This window comes from Oncorhynchus kisutch, linkage group LG18, assembly GCF_002021735.2.
Source record: "Oncorhynchus kisutch isolate 150728-3 linkage group LG18, Okis_V2, whole genome shotgun sequence".
NCBI classification, from domain to species: Eukaryota; Metazoa; Chordata; class Actinopteri; order Salmoniformes; family Salmonidae; genus Oncorhynchus; species Oncorhynchus kisutch.
In genome coordinates, this window is record NC_034191.2 from 28,383,123 (window position 1) to 28,397,605 (window position 14,483).

Consider the following 14,483-nt stretch of genomic DNA (forward strand, 5'->3'; position numbering starts at 1 on the left):
GCTAGCTCCCCCTCTCCTCCCTCACTCCTCTGCTCACAGGGCTCAGAGCTCGGGGGGGTCAGGACGGTGTCCCATGTCAGATGGTTTAGGTTTCAGCCATGGGGAGCTGCACAGGTGCTCCCTCTCTGTCCTGTCTTACCCTCTGCCTGGCTGCCTGAGGCCACTCTGCTCACTGTCAGCCTTAATGCTACGGACACAGACAGACACTGGGTTAAGACGACATACTAACACCCTCTCTCTTTACCTTTTCACCTGTTTGGAGATTTGTTGCATACTGATTGGTATTTATGTTCATCTGGACTGGACCCATTCTAATGAATGTTACATCAGTGAATCTGTTTCTCAGCTGAAAAGGTCTGTGTTGCTTTCTAGGTTAATGTTCAGTCTGTGGTAGTCTATAACAGGCAGGTACAGTTTTCTCATCGTCTGGGTTACATGTAGCTGGATCTGAATTCACTAGCACTCGATCTGTTCCAGACTGGGGGTAGTCCCAAATGGCACCCTATTCCATATATGGGGCCCTATGGGGAATAAGGTAACATTTTGGAGACCGAATGTGTATACCCTGTTAGATATCACTCCCTGCCATGGACCCATTGGGCTCTCTGTTATGCCAGGCAGAGGCTGAGGTTACAGGATGGACCCCCATGCAGCCTGCAGGGCCCTGGCCTGGGTGAGGCCTGCCTGCACGTGGTCAGACTAGGCTCTGTCTGCCAGCTGCTGTGCTGGGGATGGTTTACTTAATCAGTGAGACAGTACAATGCTGGCAGCCCCACATGGAGAGCCTGGCCTGAAGAAAATGAGAGGGGCTCTCCTTACCCCACCCTATCAGTCACAGAGAGGCTAAGAGAAACTGACTTGCAACCTACGGTTGTACCATTAGAAGATCAAATTGATTTATATAGCCCTTCGTACATCAGCTGATATCTCAAAGTGCTGTACAGAAACCCAGCCTAAAACCCCAAACAGCAAGCAATACAGGTGTTGAAGCACGTAGGCTAGGAAAAACTCCCTAGAAAGGCCGGAACCTAGGAAGAAACCTAGAGAGGAACCAGGCTATGAGGGGTGGCCAGTCCTCTTCTGGCTGTGCCGGGTGAAGAATATAACAGAACATGGCCAAGATGTTCAAATGTTCATAAATGACCAGCATGGTCAAATAATAGATCTGGGACAGGTAGCACGTCCGGTGAACAGGTCAGGAGTCCATAGCCGCAGGCAGAACAGTTGAAACTGGAGCAGCAGCACGGCCAGGTGGACTGGGGACAGCAAGGAGTCATCATGCCAGGTAGTCCTGAGGCATGGTCCTAGGGCTCAGGTCCTCCGAGAGAGAGAAAGAGAGAATTAGAGAGAGCATACTTAAATTCACACAGGACACCGGATAAGACAGGAGAAGTACTCCAGATATAACAAACTGACCCTAGCCCCCCGACACATAAACTACTGCAGCATAAATACTGGAGGCTGAAGATGAAGAAGATGCCCTATTCACAGAGAAAATTCATGGGGATTGATGGATATTTGTGATTGCAATAAAGACGAATACTGTAAATGTTATGTCTTTTATATCTACAGTGTTTTCTATATTATTAACTATGAGATACTTGGTATAGTTGTCTTCTTTGCCTTGATCTTCCCAGGTTTAGCAAGGAATAGGAGATCCTGACAATAGTTTAGTCTGCCGCCCGTATCACCTGCTAACCTCCCTGACCCCAGGGTACAAAGGTCATGTAGACACAGAGACCTGTGTCACACTGTGTGTGTTGTGAGCCAGACAGGTTGGCCTCTCCACTAGTTATTTACGTCCAAGCAGTGTGGTGTTTTTAGAAAACACTCGTCTCCTGTCTCTTACAGTTAGAAGAAATGAAATAATCAAGAAGCAATACCCTCACAGGCAAATCCCTGTCATTTAAAGCAACAATATAACTAAACACTTCATTAAGTCTAACAGTGATTTACAATGTACAGTATGTAAAGATACAGGGTCGAGCCGGCCTATATCCTATCCTTTGATAGTGATTCTCAGTAACTATGGGTTTCCAGCCTGAATCTCCCAGTGATACAGACTGATAGGCCGTTGTTCAGCCAGTCATATCGCTATGCCGATTGTATCCTGAATTTCACAACGCCTGGAGACTCTCAAGCTGACCAATCAGTAGGCTGCTTTCCAGGCCGTCTGGCCAACGGGAGCTTCTTATCTTTGCAGGTCCTTATCTGATGAACGTCGTCTACTCTTTGGAATGCCACAGTGCTACAATGGTCAGAATAAACCTGACATGGTGCAGCAAGAGGTTCCATACGGTAAACGCACACGGGAGCCTTATCACGGCAGTCAGTCAGTGACTGCAGGCCATACGTAGCATAGCATAGATACCCTTTGTCTTTGTATTCAGAGCTGGGCTGGAGAGCCAGGATGGGGGCCAGCCTCTTTATCACTCACACAGCTGGACTGGTTGCTTCTCATGAAGAACAGTTTACACATGGTTAGCAGCCACACAAAGGAAGACGCAAGACTTCCCACAGAGAAGAAGACAGCCATGGAGATTACATCTCTTCATATCTAAGAGGCTGGGAGGCCATGCTAACAGAGAGACTCCTGTGATTTCTCTTTCTGTGGTTCCTTTCGAAGGCAATGCCGAGGATGTATCTTCAATCTGAGCTTGCAAGAGAAGACTTTATGGGGGATGTGGGGAGTCACAGATTTTCTCAAGCTTGGGAATGTAGCTTGTGGCTACATGAATCATCCATTAAACAACATTGTTTAATGTATATTTTTCTGAAGTTGAATAGTCTTAAACCTATCTGCTCCCAGATCAGATGGTAGAGATTCAGGGGAAGTGAGCTCTCCAGATCTTACATGCCACAGGATAACTCAACTGTTCTGCTAGCAGTTTCGCAACAAGTCACAAACTGTGTTGGCATACATGCTTGTCCTTTTTGGGTAACAAAGTGGCCAAACTGGTCAGAGAGCTGATTGTGCTTTTCAATCCATTTAGGTTGAATTGTTTTACTGCCATTTTTCCAGATAATGGGAGCGTTACTCCAAAAAGAAAAGAGAACATTTTGTGAAAAGCTGTGATTTAATGACGGGGCCAAGCCTTTGCGACAGCGACAGCTTGTGGTCGTGTTCTGTAACTTCTCTATTTTTAAATAATATTTTCCATATGAAATTGTTCTTTGATCTCTTCCAAGTCTCTCTCACCCAGAGGGCTTAGTTGAGTAGAAATCAGCTCATCCTGTCACAAGGAAGGGAGAGACCATCTCAGATGTCATATACTAATCTGGCATGACAGAGCTGAAATGTGACTTCACAAATCAACACTTGGAATCCTCTTTAACATTTAGAAGAAAAGTCTGGACTGACTGGAACTAATGCAGCTTTGTTGAAGTGGGGAAAAGCTTCCTCTAAGATTACTAACTGAAATGACATGCGGTTGCAAGTATTGCCAAAAAGTGCATGTTATTTTCTCTGAATAATTGATAGCCCCTCCGAGTGGGCTGGGGTGCCGCTTCCTGTCTGCTGTGGTGTTATAGTGAGTTATTCCTGCTGTCTTATGATTGTCTGTAATTCCCAGTTGTTAAAAGGGTGAGAGGTGAGATGTAGCCTGGGACAGAACAAGCCTTGTAAAAAGACATTCAGTGACATAAGTCTGTCCTCACTAACTCTGTCGTCAAAGCTCCACCACACACCCATTTTTACTATTTCTCACCAGACATGAGGGAATACACCACTCTCTCCTCCTCCTTCTCACCCACGTACACTATCCAAACACGCTGCGATGTGTCTCTGAAGCTTCCCAGCCTTGTAGTCTGTGGGTGAGGCTTTGAAGGAATGGATGTTGTTGGACCCCCTCCTGTTCTCCCCCCCCCCCCCCCCACCCCCCCAGCTCTCTCCCACAGTGGGGTGCATGACGGAGCCCTGGCTAGTGGTGAACACTGCCTGCAGGAAAGAAAAGAAGAGCTCCCTCCCCAGTCTTCAAGCAGACATTGACATTATCACCTCCAGTTGTGAATCCATTGAGTTATATTAAGTGCCATAGTTAATCTTGTGTCCCAGTTTTTTAATACCAAAATCAAGTCAGAACTGATAGAAAGCAATTACGTTTTTATATCCGGTCATAAGGACGTTAGCAATTATCTAGCAATTCCTTTTGCATGACACACAGGATAAAGTGTTGTTGATTATATGTAAACTAGGCCACGCCACTTCACTTTGTCATATAACTTCTTCCCCAGGCACAATTGCTACCGCATATAGACAGGCTGGTAGACAAGATTGTTGTATGATGATTACTGACCTGTCTGTGTTCCCAGGATGACATGAGTGACTCTCTGCGTGACTACACCAACCTCCCAGAGGCAGCACCCCTGCTCACCATCCTGGACATGTCTGCCCGGGCCAAGTACGTTAAGGACGTGGAGGAGATCACACCGGCCGTGGTGGAGACCTTTGTCCAAGACTTTCTAGCTGAAAAGCTCAAACCAGAGCCCATCTAGAGAGCACGGCTAGACTGTCCCAAATGACACTCTATTCCCTGCATAGTGCACTGCTTTTGACCAAGGTCCATAGTCCTGGTCTAAAGTAGTGCACTATATAGGGAATAGGGTGCCATTTGGGGGACACTCCTAAACTTATGGGACTGAACCCACACCTTCATCAAACCCTGAACTCCCGGCTACCACCACCAGCCAGCCTCCTCTCCATCTCCCCCTTTCTGTCAAAGGTCTCACTTTTGACTGACATCAACTTTTTTTAGACAGGTCTTTCTCTCATGGAGTCTTCTCCTGTGGTGCCTTGCATTGACTAAAGCCCCTGCAGTAATATGGACATTCTGTTGCTTTTTGGCTCCAATAGCTTATTTGATCAGTTTCATTATTGGCATTTCTTGATACTAGAAAAAACCACACAATGTTGACCCAATGGACTTGAATTTTCACAATGTCTCTTTCTTTTGCCGAACCCTCATTGCTGGGAAAGAATAAAATGATTGCAACAAATGTTCTGTAGTTGTAATTTACAAGTATGCAGTGCAGAAAATTTTCTGATCTTCCGTCTGGTGTTATTGTTCTTCTGTTTAAATGGTGCTGCAGAATAGTATGACTGCTGTGCATACAGTATAGACCTAACAATGTCTGATTTCCCTGTTTTTAAAAGGTCATTTTCTCTATTTGCTTGTTTTGTATTGTGAATGGTATTTCAAATACCATGTCATGTTCTCCATGATACGAGAGATAGTAGTCTTATCATAATTATGTTTCCATCTCAACCACCATGACATTTAAGATGATTTTCTGTGAAGATCCTCTCTTGAAAAGGCCAGATATTTTTGAAGGCACAAAAATGGCATTTAAAATCCATCTTAGCAACTAAGTGAAGTATTAATTCACATTTTCTGTCACTCCCTGGTCGTCTTTAGTCATAACTTCACAGCCATTAAAATTCACTGTTAAGCACAACTTCCTCTATCCATGAGACCAGTTCTCATTCACTTGGTCAAGCAGTTTTATTCCATTGAGAAAATGTATTTTACAGTATTAGCTTGGTATCACGTGTCATTATTTATAATGCATCATGACCTAAATTTAGTTTCCATTTATTTTTTTAACGTACAATTTGTCTTGATGTGTATAGAACCAAGTATTTCACACCTTTCAATTAAGTTTTTTTAACCTACAACTTCCTTGCCTACAGTAAATGTTCCCAAATTGCTTCAGGTGCCACTGTGGTTACTATGATAATTGCTTTCATATGCCCATCAGTGAAGTTGTTAATTGACAGGTTATTTCCCTTGCTAAACAGACATGCACATGTCCAGTATAGAGATTAAGCAGTCATCTTGAATGGCAGCAGTTTAGTCATAACTGGCAGGAAATATAGTAGGCAACTGTGTGGAGTGTAAGTGAAGCTTACAGGAATTGGAAGATATAATTGAGTAAATGGGCAGACCGGAAAGAACACATTTCACATCGTGGTAATTGTCATTTTCAGCCAAACGCTGATTTTATTTCACTTTTATTAGCCGAGTTGAATATGGAAATGAAATCCATCCATATCAGTCAGTCTGACATGAGGTACAGTGAAGAGGTGTTGTGCAGTCTAGAATGTATGCATGGAAAAAGTGACACCAGGAATAACATGTCCGTTACACTCAAAATGGCTTCCAGGAAAATCATAGAAATTGCACTTTAGATTAAGCTTTCCTCAAAGACGTCTTCATTATGTTTAACAGCTGCCTTCAAACAGGAGCATGCTGGCTGCCATGGCTGAGTTGAGACCGTCCACTCCAGGGACCACAGGGATGAACAGTCTTGGACCGGCAGTTCTCTCAGCCAATTGGATGGCTTCCAGACTCAGTCCATGAGTTTCTCCACCAATCACATGGCCTGTGTTCCCCTGAGCCCAGCCTTCATGGTACAACTTGGTCGCCGCTCTTGGAAGTGACCGTTTGGAATCTGATATTCCTCATAGTGCATGTTTACAATTAGGCCTGCTACTCATCCATCCAAAGTCCCCTGCCTTTCAAGGTTTGTTGGACTGGTTTGCTTCCATGTTCTCAGCTATTTCTCTCTCATAGCCGCTGCAGTTGTCTGCTACGTGGACAGTCAGACTTTGGCAGCTGGTTTTGAATGTCGTCCAAGCTGGGGAAGGCGGAAATGGGCACCAATCACTGCTCGCAGCACCTTAGGTTCCCAAGCGTCCACACAGCCTGTGAAAAGAGACCTACACAAGATACTTAGTGAAAGAACCATCCAGAGTAGTGCACAAGTTCACACACTAATTCCTCACTATCAGCTCCTATGGGTACACTCAAAATGGCCACCAGTCCACCCAATATGGCATCATTGACTTGAATAGGGTGTAACATTTCTATAAATTCGATTATGCCCATCCCCAGTTTATCATCATGACATACCCTTGGTGAGCAGGACATTGTGGCAGGATGGTGCCCAGGTTCCCGCACGTTGTCACAGATCAGGGACAGTGGCACAGATTGACCACGCTGGACCTGAGGGAATGTCAGCCAGGATGGGTCTGGCTGAGAAAATATGGCTACAAGGGGAAAGTATTGTCAATATACTGTAGAGTATAGAACAACTTCAAAATCATTACATCAAATTGGGCATCCCAGGTGGCGCAGTGGTTAAGGGTGCTGTACTGCAGCCCCAGCTGTGCCATCAGAGACCCTGGGTTCGCGCCCAGGCTCTGTCGTAACCGGCCGTGACGGGGAGGTCCAATTGGCCTAGCGTCGTCCGGGTTAGGGAGGGCTTGGTCGGTAGGGATGTCCTTGTTGCATCGCACACCAGCGACTCCTGTGGTGGGCCGGGCGCAGTGCGTGCTAACCAAGGTTGCCAGTTGCACAGTGTTTCCTCCGACACCTTGGGGCGGCTGGCTTCCGGGTTGGATGCGCGCTGTGTTAAGAAGCAGTGCAGCTAGGTTGGGTTGTGTATCGTCTCTCCCGAGCCCGTACGGGAGTCGTAGCGATGAGACAAGATAGTAGCTACAACAACAATTGGACACTACGAAATTGGGGAGAAAAAAGGAGTACAATTTTAAGAAAAAAATGTTTTAAATCATACCACTCCCTTTGGCGCTACAAGGTCAGACCAGATATTGATATTCCTCAAACGTGACTTTAACCAGAGTGGCCCTCTTCAGTTTGTCCAAGGGGAGCTCACAAAGTGTGTACACAGAACTGAAGAACACCATCTGGGGGTTGGCACCAGCAACCCCCCAGCAGGATCTTAAACTGGTGCTCCCGAAACGTCATGGAGCGAGCCACACTCACCACCCTCCTGGGAGATGGCGAGAAGATAGTTGATGTTCAGTCCAGATAGCAGGCTATGTATCTTGACTTCATACAAAGTCTACATGCAAACATACATCACAGACCGTAGTTACTAAACCTCTACTAGCCACTATGATGAAAGCGGACATATTCACTCAATTATCTAACATAGGGTCGATAGCCAACATGCACAGATACTTACGCCAATCTTTTGTCACCAGGGACGGTCCTTTCGAATTTGAGGCCACCTAGTTGGTCCTTCAGATTGGTTGTATGTTCCCGGCGCGGAGGATGCTTTGCCATTTCTGGCACTCCATGACTTGCTGAAAACACGATCAGTGGTCAAATTTTTTTTATGGTCGTTGACAGTGGACTCCTTCATTTTGGACACAACTGTCAGACTGCTTGTGCCGATTTGATCTGACATTTTTTTCGATGTTTGAAAATGTCCTCTCACTATCAGGATACAACACCTTCACGGGTCTCATTTTCAATGCTCACGCGTATCTTTTTGAATCTACAATACAGTCGTTGCCTTTTTCATCATGTGACTTCGTCCTGCTGGAAGAAGATGCCTCTCATGGACGTCACCATCTTCGCGAAGAGGGCGTGGAAACATTAAACAGCGGCATGACGATTGGTTGGTTTATACCATAAAAAATGTGTTTGTGGGGGGGGGGGTAATCCAAGTAAAACGTGTTTTGTTGGTAATACTGATCTGTAAAACAATATAATATGCTTAACTTTTAATTTAAATACTCCTTCGTTATCTTGAGATAGATTTGATCTACGATTCAGCGGCAAATCATTTTATCTGTACCGAAAAACGTTGTCTTCCATAGAATCGATACCAGAGCAATCGATTGCAAGGTTCCTCATTCGACGTAGACTAACAGAGCGTGAAAAATAATCGTAATATAAGTACACAGCGAAATCACCTGGGATATAATGGCTTTGAGACGAGCCTTGCATTTCGTTTTCAAAGTGGATGACAGAAGCAAAACGGCCACCTTTTACCGAGATGTGCTAGGCATGAAGGTACATTTCCAGCTCTTTCGTAGAGCATCCTCAAACATGTGACCAATAGATTTCACTTGCACAGAGTGTACCACCGTTGGTATTTTTAATTGAACCTTTATTTATCTAGGCAAGTCACTTAAGAACAAATTGTTATTTACAATGACGGCCAAACCCGGACGACTCTGGGCCAATTGTGCGCCGCCCTATGGGTCTCCCAATCATGGCCGGATGTGATACACCCTGGAGTCGAACCAGGGACTGTAGTGACAACTCTTGCACTGGGATGCAGTGCCTTAGACTGCTGCGCCACATTTAATTTGTTTCAGTCGTTTGTTATGATTTGTGCTTCAATGGTGTTCATAGTGCTGTAAACTCACGTGATATTGGGGATATTGATTTTGCCAAAATGTCAAAATCATTGATTTCAGATTTTGCGTCATGAAGAGTTTGAAGAGGGATGCAAGGCCACTTGTAATGGGTAGGCAGGCTGTCAACTTTACTGTTCAACCAACACCTCTTATGAAAATGAAATGTTTGAACTACTTGTTGTGTAACAATAGTCACGGTCTCTCTCATATGATGCCCTACTTGCTTGTGTGTATTCAGCCCTTATGATGGAAAATGGAGCAAGACAATGGTCGGCTTTGGTCCAGAGGATGATCACTTTGTGGCTGAGCTGACCTACAATTATGGAGTGGGAGAATATCGCCTTGGCAATGACTTCCTGGTAAGTGAATGGTTATTCATGAACACCAAATATATATATATATATTTTACCCAATCCTAACTCAATGTATGCCACCATGTCTTTATTTCAGGGTCTGACTCTGCAGTCTAGCCAGGCTGTCAGCAATGCTAAGCGGCTTGGTTGGCCCCTCACTGAGGTTGGAGAGGCTCTCTATCTGGTTGAGGCCCCTGGAGGTTACCGTTTCTACCTGGTGGACAAAGATCAGCCTCACAATGGTGGGTCAACAGTGCTTTGCACAGAAGATCATTGCTGTAGTAGACTCTAAAGTAGACTATAGTCTATCATGCTTATTTAAAAGTCCAGGAGGAAATTAACCTGGGTACCAGTCTGTTTGTGCCATCATGCCAGTTCTTGCCATGCCATGTTTGGTTTGCATTGAGTAGGCAGGAGCACAAACGTATCTGGAACCAATCTAGATATCAATACTCCTTACATCCAGGTAACTGCCAAAACAGAACAGCTTCAATGCGCCTTGGCATAGATTCCACAAGTGTCTGGAACTCTATTGGACAGATGCGACACCATTCTTTCATGAGAAATTCCATAATTTTGTGTTTTGTTGATGGTGGAGGAAAACACTGTCTCAGGTGCCACTCCAGAATCTCCCATAAGTGTTCAATTGGGTTGAGATCTGGTGACCGAGACACCCACACACACTTTAAACCCCCTATGCGCCTTTGACACCCCCCTTTCAAAGTCAGAAATCTCTTATTCTAGCCATGGTAGCCAAAATAATGGGTTACTAGGCATTTTTATACATTTTTATACACTAAGCATGATGGGATGTAATTGCTTAATTATCTCAGGAACTACACCTGTTTCGAAGCACCTGATTTCAATATACTTTGTATCCCTCATTTACTCGTGTTTCCTTTATTTTGACAGTTACCTGTATATTGTGTACAGTTGAAGTTGGGAAGTTTACATACACCTTAGCCAAATACATTTAAATGTTTTTTTTTCTTCACAATTCCTGACATTTAATCCTAGTAAACACTTCCTGACATAGGTCAGTTAGGTCACTTTTTTTTTAAGAATGCGAAATGTCAGAATAATAGTAGAGAGAATGATTTATTTCAGCTTTTATTTCCTTCATCACATTCCCAGTGGGTCAGAAGTTTACATACACTCAATTAGTATTTGGTAGCATTGCCTTTAAATGGTTTAACTTGGGTCAAATGTTTCAGGTAGCCTTCCACAAGCTTCCCACAATAAGTTGGGTGAAGTTTGGCCCATTCCTCCTGACAGAGCTGGTGTAACTGAGTCAGGTTTGTAGACCTTCTTGCTTGCACATGCTTTTTCAGTTCTGCCCACACATTTTCTATAGGATTGAGGTCAGGGCATTGTGATGCCCATTCCAATACCTTGACTTTGTTGTCCGTAAGCCATTTTGCCACAACTTTGGAAGTCTGCTTGGGGTCATTGTCCATTTGGAAGACACATTTGCGACCAAGCTTTAACTTCCTGACTGATGTCTTGAGATGTTGCTTCAATATATGCACAGAATTTTCCTCCCTCATGATGCCATCTATTTTGTGAAGTGCACCAGTCCCTCCTGCAGCAAAGCACCCCACAACATGATGCTGCCACCCCCATGCTTCACGATTGGGATGGTGTTCTTCGGCTTGCAAGCCTCCCCCTTTTTCCTCCAAGCATAACGATGGTCATTATGGACAAACAGTTCTATTTTTGTTTCATCAGACCAGAGGACATTTCTCCAAAAAGTATGATCTTTGTCCCCATGTGCAGTTGCAAACCGTAGTCTGGCTTTTTTATGGCGTTTTTGGATCAGTGGCTTCTTCCTTGCTGAGCTGCCTTTCAGGTTATGTCGATATAGGTCTCGTTTTACTGTGGCTATAGATACTTTTGTATCTGTTTCCTCCAGCATCTTCACAAGGTCCATTGCTGTTGTTCTGAGATTGATTAGCACTTTTCGTACCAAATTACGTTAATCTCTAGGAGACAACGCGTCTCCTTCCTGAGCTGTATGACGGCTCCGTGGTCCCATGGTGTTTATACTTGCGTACTATTGTTTGTACAGATGAACGTGGTACCTTCAGACGTTTCAAAATTGCTCCCAAGGATAAACCAGACTTGTGGAGATCTACAATTGTTTTTCTGAGGTCTTGGCTGATTTCTTTAAAATTTTCCCATGATGTCAAGCAAAGAGGCACTGAGTTTGAAGGTAGGCCTTGAAATATATCCACAGGTACACCTCAAATTGACTCAACTGATGTCAATTATCCTATCAGAAGCTTCTAAAGTCATGACATCATTTTCTGGAATTGTCCAAGCTGTTGAAAGGCACTGTCAACTTAGTGTATGTAATCTTCTGACCCACTGGAATTGTGATACAGTGAAATAATCTGTCTGTAAACAATTGTTGGAAATCAAAGTAGACATGCACAAAGTAGATGTCCTAACCGACTTGCCAAAACTATAGTTTGTTAACAAGAAATGTGTGGAGTGGTTGAAAAACGAGTTTTAATGACTCCAACCTAAGTGTATGTTAACTTCTGACTTCAACTGTATGTGTATCTGTTTTTCACTTGTTTAAAGATCCTGTACAGAAGGTATGTCTGGCAGTGTCTGACCTGCCGAAATCAACACACTACTGGTCCTCCCTTCTGGGGATGAAGGTGATGGAGAGAAATGAGGAGAAAAAGACTGTGCTGATGGGATTCACAGACACTCAGGTGTGTGAGAGAGACACACTTGGTTCTACACCACAGGAGGTTGGTGGCACCTTAATTGGGGAGGAGGGCTTGTGGTAAAGACTTGAGTGGAATTAGTGGAATGGTATCAAATACATCCAACAAATGGTTTCCATGTGGATGATTCCATTTGCTCCATTGCGGCCATTATTATGAGCCATCCTCCCCTCAGCAGCCTCCTGTGTTCTACACTTAGAACACGAGTGTGTGTTTGCATTAATTGATAAGATGGTGCTAATGCTAGGTGTGTTTTTCTGTATATTTGCAGTGTAAACTAGAGCTTTACAGCATTGGTGGGACAGTAGATCATGGGACAGCTTTTGGGAGGATAGCTTTCTCTTGTCCACATAAGCAGGTGAAGTAATAGACCCTTTTCCAGTACACGACACACTGATGTCATGCACATATCCGCGTGTCTCTTGACGGCAGTAAGAAAGCCATCGCCATTCTAAACAAAAAACAAAATGTTTGGCTCTCATGCTTACAATGTTTTGATTCTAGCTTGAACAGTTGACGAAGATTATATTTGGTTGTAATCTTTGCAAAATAACTACTGGATGCAGCAGTTCATTGAAATAGGCTGTTGCAAAAGCTAGCCAAAGAGACAATTTCCGAATTATTATTATTTTTTGAAAGTATAATGCAGTGATTTGCGATGATGACACAAACATATTAAACAAGACATTCATACGAGCCATATAATCCAAAAGTAGTGTGAAATCACTCATAAGCAAAATGTAAATAGGATTTTTTTGCTGCCGTTTCTATAAGAACTCACCCTTGTTCTGCCATCAGCTTGCTCGCATCGCCCTCATGCAGCAGTGTTTGCTAACACAGAAAGAGGTGTATACAATGCTATAAATTATTTACATGTGTAACAGTTTTGCTTCCGTCCCTCTCCTCGCCCCTACCTGGGCTCGACCCAGCGACCCTCTGCACACACATTGACAACAGTCACCCTTGAAGCACCGTTACCCATCACTCCATAAAAGCCGCGGCCCTTGCAGAGCAACAACTACTTCAAGGTCTCAGAGCGAGTGACGTCACTGATTGAAGCTCTATTAGTGCGCACCCTGCTAACTAGCTAGCCATTTCACACCGGTTACACATGCACACAGAAAGCAATATTGAATAATTGTTGTTTAATTATTTTTAGTTGCCAGATCTTGAAGCCCTGATGACAAAAGAAAACTATAAAATCCTTACTCCTTTGGTTAGCCTGGACACCCCTGGGAAGGCTACAGTAGAAGTGGTCATTCTGGCTGATCCAGTGAGTGCATTACCAAATGATTAACATGGGTAAAATGTATTAATTCTACATTCTGCACATAATAACGGTGGTCATATGTGGTCTAGGATGGCCATGAGATCTGCTTTGTGGGAGATGAGGCATTCAGACAACTCTCCCAGATGGACCCCAGTGGAAATACATTGCTGGATAAGGTTGGTATTTAGAAATATTATGAAAATGAAACCATACTTTGCATTATCACTGAGTACATAGTCTTAATCTATTACCCTAATTTATTTTCAGGCTATGGCTGAAGATAAAAGTGATGAGTGGTTTGCCAAGCACAACAAGCAGAAGGCTTTAGCGTAAATGCTTAGAACATAGCTGAGCCGTCATGGGTCTACTGGACATCTCCAACTACTGTACCTGGATGTGTTTGTGAACACTCCAATAGAGCTGTAGAGCATGGGATCTCTAATTGCCTGTATATTTTTCCCCCGTATATGGCATTACCCTTCCAGCAGCACTACGTCAGTAGATTTTACTCAACCAGAAGCATTATTTAGAGATGTTTAGGAGACTGAAAGTGTACCTATATTACATTCATACTGTGGCAGAAGCTTGATGAACATGGACAACTTTTAAAAGAATCATGTTTTTGTATGCAAATAAAACAATTGTACCTGTTCAGCTCAATGAAATGAATAAAACACTGTAATAATTCTGACTTCATCAGAACAGTGAAGTGCAAGACTGCAAGTGTGTGGTAGAAAAGTATTTTCAATTTGAAGTCCTCACACTGCCATATTGTAGGTCAAGGTTTGTAAAAGGTGCAGATGCTGCAGGTTGAAAAACCAATGAAATGACAGGGCATATGCATATCATGTGATGTTGAAACTGTGTTGTGCTCATTGAACCGTTTCAAATGGGGAAATGAAAGTGAACTATATCAAAAGGGGGTGCCATGAACATTTTCATCAAGATGG

General features: G+C 43.7%; 2 protein-coding genes and 1 pseudogene across 2 annotated transcripts in view; 2 read left to right on the forward strand and 1 right to left on the reverse strand.

Annotated features, from left to right (window-relative positions):
• Nucleotides 1-5,454, forward strand: part of LOC109909125 (nucleoredoxin) — a 58,049-nt gene extending 52,595 nt beyond the window's left edge. Inside the window, exon 8 of the mRNA XM_020508068.2 lies at nucleotides 4,312-5,454. Coding sequence (XP_020363657.2) covers nucleotides 4,312-4,494 — 183 coding nt within the window. The 3' untranslated portion in view covers nucleotides 4,495-5,454. The remainder of the gene's footprint in view (nucleotides 1-4,311) is intronic.
• Nucleotides 5,455-6,111: 657 nt separating this feature from the next.
• Nucleotides 6,112-8,404, reverse strand: LOC109909433 (rRNA methyltransferase 3A, mitochondrial-like; annotated as a pseudogene).
• Nucleotides 8,405-8,437: 33 nt separating this feature from the next.
• Nucleotides 8,438-14,256, forward strand: LOC109909126 (glyoxalase domain-containing protein 4). The gene is made up of 9 exons (XM_020508070.2): nucleotides 8,438-8,822; nucleotides 9,233-9,282; nucleotides 9,411-9,531; nucleotides 9,623-9,767; nucleotides 12,112-12,248; nucleotides 12,535-12,621; nucleotides 13,423-13,536; nucleotides 13,623-13,709; nucleotides 13,801-14,256. Exons 1-9 carry the CDS (start codon nucleotides 8,733-8,735, stop codon nucleotides 13,864-13,866), a joined length of 897 nt encoding a protein of 298 aa, XP_020363659.1. The 5' UTR covers nucleotides 8,438-8,732; the 3' UTR covers nucleotides 13,867-14,256.
• Nucleotides 14,257-14,483: the final 227 nt, after the last annotated feature.

What these genes read in the sequence shown, in the direction of transcription:
- LOC109909126 (XM_020508070.2), top strand. Translation starts at nt 8,733, where the DNA reads ATGGCTTTGAGACGAGCCTTGCATTTCGTTTTCAAAGTGGATGACAGA. An exon ending in GAGATGTGCTAGGCATGAAG is followed by an intron (nt 8,823 to 9,232) that starts GTACATTTCCAG and finishes CATTGATTTCAG; the next exon opens with ATTTTGCGTCATGAAGAGTT. An exon ending in TGGGATTCACAGACACTCAG is followed by an intron (nt 12,249 to 12,534) that starts GTGTGTGAGAGA and finishes GTATATTTGCAG; the next exon opens with TGTAAACTAGAGCTTTACAG.